This window comes from Chrysochloris asiatica, unplaced genomic scaffold, assembly GCF_000296735.1.
Source record: "Chrysochloris asiatica unplaced genomic scaffold, ChrAsi1.0 scaffold00001, whole genome shotgun sequence".
NCBI classification, from domain to species: domain Eukaryota; kingdom Metazoa; phylum Chordata; class Mammalia; order Afrosoricida; family Chrysochloridae; genus Chrysochloris; species Chrysochloris asiatica.
In genome coordinates this window covers 3,447,335-3,452,880 of record NW_006408519.1, presented here as the reverse complement: position 1 = coordinate 3,452,880, position 5,546 = coordinate 3,447,335, and the positions used below count along the sequence as shown (strand labels likewise).

General features: G+C 40.9%; 1 protein-coding gene across 1 annotated transcript in view; it reads right to left on the bottom strand.

Annotated features, from left to right (window-relative positions):
• The window catches only part of RIMS2 (regulating synaptic membrane exocytosis 2), a 738,459-nt gene extending 733,164 nt beyond the window's left edge, over window positions 1–5,295 (bottom strand). The window contains exon 1 of the mRNA XM_006830627.1: window positions 4,974–5,295. Within this exon, the coding sequence (XP_006830690.1) occupies window positions 4,974–5,149 (176 nt within the window). The 5' untranslated portion in view covers window positions 5,150–5,295. The remainder of the gene's footprint in view (window positions 1–4,973) is intronic.
• Window positions 5,296–5,546: the final 251 nt, after the last annotated feature.

The following is a 5,546-nucleotide window of genomic DNA, read 5'->3' as shown; positions in this document are numbered from 1 at the left end:
AGTTGCTCCTCGGAAACCCTCTACAGAGTTGCTATGGGTCAGAACTGACTCGATGGCACTTCACAACAATGACTCGATGGCACTTCACAACAACATATATATACACACACACACACAAACATACATATATTCTTACATGCCTTGAATATCTCAAGTGTAGAATAAACTGTTAATGGTGTAGCACTTTAGGACAAAGACTTGACCGCAACGTCAGCTTGAACCACAAGGTTGGTGGCTCAACCTCACAAATCACTCCTCAGAAACCCTATACAGGGTCACTATGTGTCAGAATGAACTCAGAGGCAATTAACAACAACATCAAACAAAGAAAATAAGAATTTTATCAATTGAATTTGTAAAATACTTTTTAAATTGAGCTACAAAAAAAATTTGTTTTAATTGCTCACTTGGTTGTAAATATATTTCTATACTTTGATATGCAGAGTAATAGTAGCCTCAAAGACTGAGTCAGGAAGATTAACTGTGTTCCTGTATTTGGAAAGCAAGCTGTTCCTTTGATATTAACAGAAAACCAAAACTGAGAATGAAAGGATAAGATACAAGTCAAGTCACATCATTTCTTTCCAGTTTTTGTTGAAGAAACCCTTATCTGAAAGACTATAATAAGCCTATAGTAAAAACTCAGTAAGTACTTATTGAATGAATACTTTTCTGTTGATTTCTGCATTTTGCTTTCCTTATAACATTTTTTTCACAATACAGCACACACTCCTGGAAAATGAATTATGGTGTGTGTGGTTTTTTTTCCTCAAACACATTTGTTCTTTATATTTCCCAACAAAATTGATAAAATACCTCATTAACATTACCACATTCAAATCCATATTATTTCTTAGGTATGTACCATATGCACATGTTGGAGTCCTAGTATGGTGTTGCAGGATAATTCGCTGGACTACAAGGTAAATTTAAACCACAAGGTCGATGGTTCAAACCCACCAGTCGCTCCTCAGAAACCCTATACAAGGTCAGAACCTACTCAGTGGCATTTAACAACAACAACAACACATGCACCTGTTAAGGATACCACAAAACAATGAAATATCGAAGAAGAGTCCAATTTCATTCTCACCTTCAAGAAGTTTACAGTCTTGAAATACAAAGCATAAAAGTATTAGTCAGTAAAAGGACATTCTAGAAATCAACAGATTGAGTTATTCAAACTAAAAGTGTTACAGGAAACTATGCAAGAAAAAAAATTATTATTGGGATCTGGTGAGATGTAAACATGCTTGCAGTCTATGCACGATGGAATTATTTGATAGTAACAGACCTCCTGAAGTATGTGGATATTCAGCTGGGCTTTTAAGAAATTACTCAGACGTCAAAGGAGTGAGATTACTGTTACTTTAATATATGTTCGAACTCTCAAATATCTCATTTTAAATGTTTCATAGCCACAATTTTTTTTTTAAGTTTCAGGTATGAAAATTTTAAGAAATGCATATTTATATGTAAATTATGTGCATGTCAAAAATGTCAATCCATATATTAAATAATACAGCTTAATTTCTTCCTTCTTTTTCAACAAACATTAAATGCAAATATTAGCTCTAGTATATTCTTCTTCTACTCCAATATATCATCTTGTGATGCCCTTGAATTTGCACACTCCACTTTGCATAAACACTGGATATGAATACTGAAACTCACATACATACAAAACATACCTTTTATTCAATAGTTTCAATCTCTTCACACATCAAACTTGTCTTCCTTTTTTAAAGGATACATAGATAGACATGAACTTGAATTTCAATTTATTTCTGCCTAGCGTTACGAATCGGCCTGCGAACCTTAAGGTCAGCGGTTCGAAACTACCAGCCAATCCGCGGGAGAAAGATGAGGTTTTCTACTCCAGTAAAGATTTACACCCTCAGAAACCCTGTACAGGGTCGCTATGGGTCGGAACTGACTCGATGGCACTTAAAAACAACAACATAACCTTCTCTGGAGTACTGGTATGGCACTTGTAATTGATAAGCATTAGACTGCTAACTACAAGGTCAGTGGTTCAAACTCACCATCTGCTACTTGGAAACCCTATACAGGGTTGCTATAAGTCAGAACTAATTCGACAGCACTTAACAACAATATAACCTGTAAGAATCAATGTTACCATGCAACATCATGTTAACACCCAATCTTAATGATGTAAAATTCTTCAAAACTGTCTCTAATGCAATTATGTTATAAAGTCTGCTTCTTTTCCTCATTTTCCTTGTCTGATTTTATCACAAAATCCAAAAGCATTTTAGGACATATTTAAAATTAAAATATTAAATATATTATATTTTAATTTCTTGCTAAAATTAATGTTGCTCTTGTTATTAAGTGCTGTTAAAATTAATATGTAAAATTATTCTGAAGCTGTGCAAGCCACTGTGACATAAGACCCTTTCCAGGTCTACTTTAGGAAGAAAGGCAAATATTTACTAAAAATAAACCTGAATAGCTTTTCCATTAATACGATGTCATAGATTGTAAGAACATAGGTGTAAAGAATATTTACATCTACCTAAGATATGATAATATTAATGCACAACATAAAATGTATTTACACAGCATGTAGATTTACATACAGATGTAACATACTCATGTAGCTAACTGGAAAAAAAACTTTCATATTTTTCTAATAAAATATAATATTCCTTTTGAGTGATTCATAATTTATTTAAATTTATATCTATAAGGAGAGTTAAAAAATAATATCAATTGCCAATAAAATATGCTGTATTTTAGACAGCATTTAGACCAATAAATAGATTTAGAACTAAAGTAGCCAATAAACACTATGATTTAACATATTATAAAAAATTAAAACACATCATACATTTAAATATATAGATCAAGAAATGCAACTATATTTTTGAGCAACATCTTAGAAACACTGATTTTTAGTAATTATAGTAAAAATTAAAAATCCAAATATTTAAATATCAGACTGAAGGTTTTGCATCAAAAGCTTTGCAGTTAGTTTTCAAAATAAGCTAAGCAAAGTTAGGAGTATGCTCAAAAGCTTTTAGAAATAATTATTTATTCTTCTATTAATTCCTATGAATTATTTAAATCTCTTAAAACGTTTCATATCCTAAACAAGAATTCAAATCTATAAATTATCTTTAAAGAACTGTTGTTATTTTTGTTAAGTGCTGTGGAGTTGATTCCAAATCATAGCGACCCTGTATAAGGTTTCCGAGGAGCAGCTGATGGTTTTGAACTGCCAACCTTGTGGTTTGCAGTCCAGTGCTGACCTTGCAGTGCCACACCAGGAGTCCTTATAAAGAAGTTCTTGTTGTTAAGTGCCGTCGAGTGGGTTGGACCCATAGCACGTCTGTATAGGGTTTCCGAGGAGCAGCTGGTGAGCTTGAACCGCCAACCTTGCAGTTCAAAAGGCTTTGCAGTCTGGTGCATTAACCCACAGCGCCACACCAGGACTAAGTCTTCTCAATTTTCGGGTTAATATGTCAATACTTTTGCTTTGTTAGTCCTTCAAATTTTTGTCACAAATAGTACAAGTATTTTTCTTTAAGATATTTGATGTTTGTTGCCAAAAATTATTTAAAGAAATAATTTTCATTAAACCATGAAATAACTATTAATTAGAATTATGTGTATAAAAAGAAAGAATTTCTTTGTAAGTGTAGTAAATACTGAATGCAACAATCTGTTTTTAATATTTAAGTGATTTAGAGACAGGTATTAGTTTCTTCATAGATGAATACTTCACGTTCGTTCAGTGGTGTGTGTCTGTGAAGAATACTTGATAACACTGCCCCAACTTTGTTGTTGTTGTTAAGTGCCATTGAATTGTCGAGTTGTCTCATAGCAACCCAGTATGGGGTTTTCAACTTTAGGAGGGGTAAAACCTGTCTCAACTTTGTAATGCAAACTGTATAATCAATCCCTTAGGATAAAGCAAGTTAAAAAAAAATAATAAGTTCAGTTTATTAAACATTAAAATGTAGACATCTTCCACATAATCTCTTTCACGTAGTAACTGAGAAGTCAAACAGGCATAAAATATTTAAAGCAAACCTGTAGAAACAAATCTCACTACACTAGGAAAGAAATATCAAAGCTACAGATAACCCCGTCTGGACAGTTCCCTGGTGCTGAAGTTACACAGTTGCTAAACCGATGCCTGACAGCTACTTTCAGTCCACCCAGCCTCTGCATAATTCCTGGCCGCTTCGACTATGAGCATAAATAGTAAAACTTTACAAGGTATAAAGTATCCCGAACTGCAGTAATGGTAAGAACTGGAGTCTCCTTAGGTTTAAACAGATTTACTAGTTGCAAACAGGAAGAGCAGCAGAGTGCAGGGTGTTGGAACACGCCGAGGGGGAGGGGCTGGAAGATGGCGACCGCCGCACACCCACCCGAGACGCGACTGAGCTTAGACCCCTAGCCCACCGCGATCGTGGGCACCTCTGCTCTTTCCCGCGTAGAGAGCAGAACCGCTGTGTGGCGGCGCGGGACGAGGGGCCCCGGCGGCGCCTGCATCCCCCAGCTGGCGCACCTTCGCCGGGTCCCGGCCTGAGAGCACCTGTGCACGGCCATATTGGATTCCTTGCCCCAGTCCCTGCCTCCGTGCGGGGGCGGCAGCGGCGAAAGGAAAAGGACGCGCTGAGCCTAGGCTCAGCCCCAGCACCGCCGGATCCCCGAGCCGAACTGGCCCGCGAGGAAAGCGGGAAGGGCGCCCGGGAAAACTACGCCGCCCAAAGGCTCACCACCCTCACCTCAGCCGGCATCGGCGCCCTCCCTCCCCGACACACACATCCGCGCTCGGCACCCAGAAAAGCAACCCCTGAGCCGGCCGCAGCCCTCGTGGCCCCAGCGCCGCCAGAGGGCGGGGAGGGCGGCGATCGGGGCGCGCCCGCGGCCGCGGAACAGGGGACGAGAGGGAGGAGGACTAGGAGCTAGGAGGGAAGATGGAGCCGGGTCCTTACTTGAGCACGGACTGCTCCTTCTCCTCTTCTTTCTTCTGCCGATCCATGACGGCCAGGATGATTTTCCTCTCCTCCTCCGTGAGGTGGCTGAGGTCGGGCATCTCGGGCTGCAGGGGCAGCTGAGAGGCCGCCGGGGTAGGAGCCGGGCGGCCCCGGGGCCCGACTGGAGCCGACATGTTTGGTGGAGCCGAACCACCCTAGGGAAACAGTGAGGCAACTCCACTGGCGGCAGCGGCAGTAGCACCGGTGCGGGCGGCTGGGGCAGCCTCCGACGCTGGGACAAATACATACAAATCAATGGCCTTCAATCTGAGGCAACAGCCCCTCTCTCTCAAGACAGAAAGAGCAGGGGGAGGGGAGGCCGGGCGCGGGGGGAGGGGGCTGAGGGCAGGGGAGTGCGCTCCGGGAAATGTTTCTTCTTCCCGGGGGCGCAGGGGCTGGCAAGTGAGCGGCGCGGAGATGAGCAGGAGGCCGGGCCTGGACTCTTAAGTGCGCGAAGCAGCAGGGGAGGGCTGTAGAGTAAGGTAGCAGGAGCGGCTGAGGGTGGGGTGACTGGAGGGAGAGGGTGGGAGG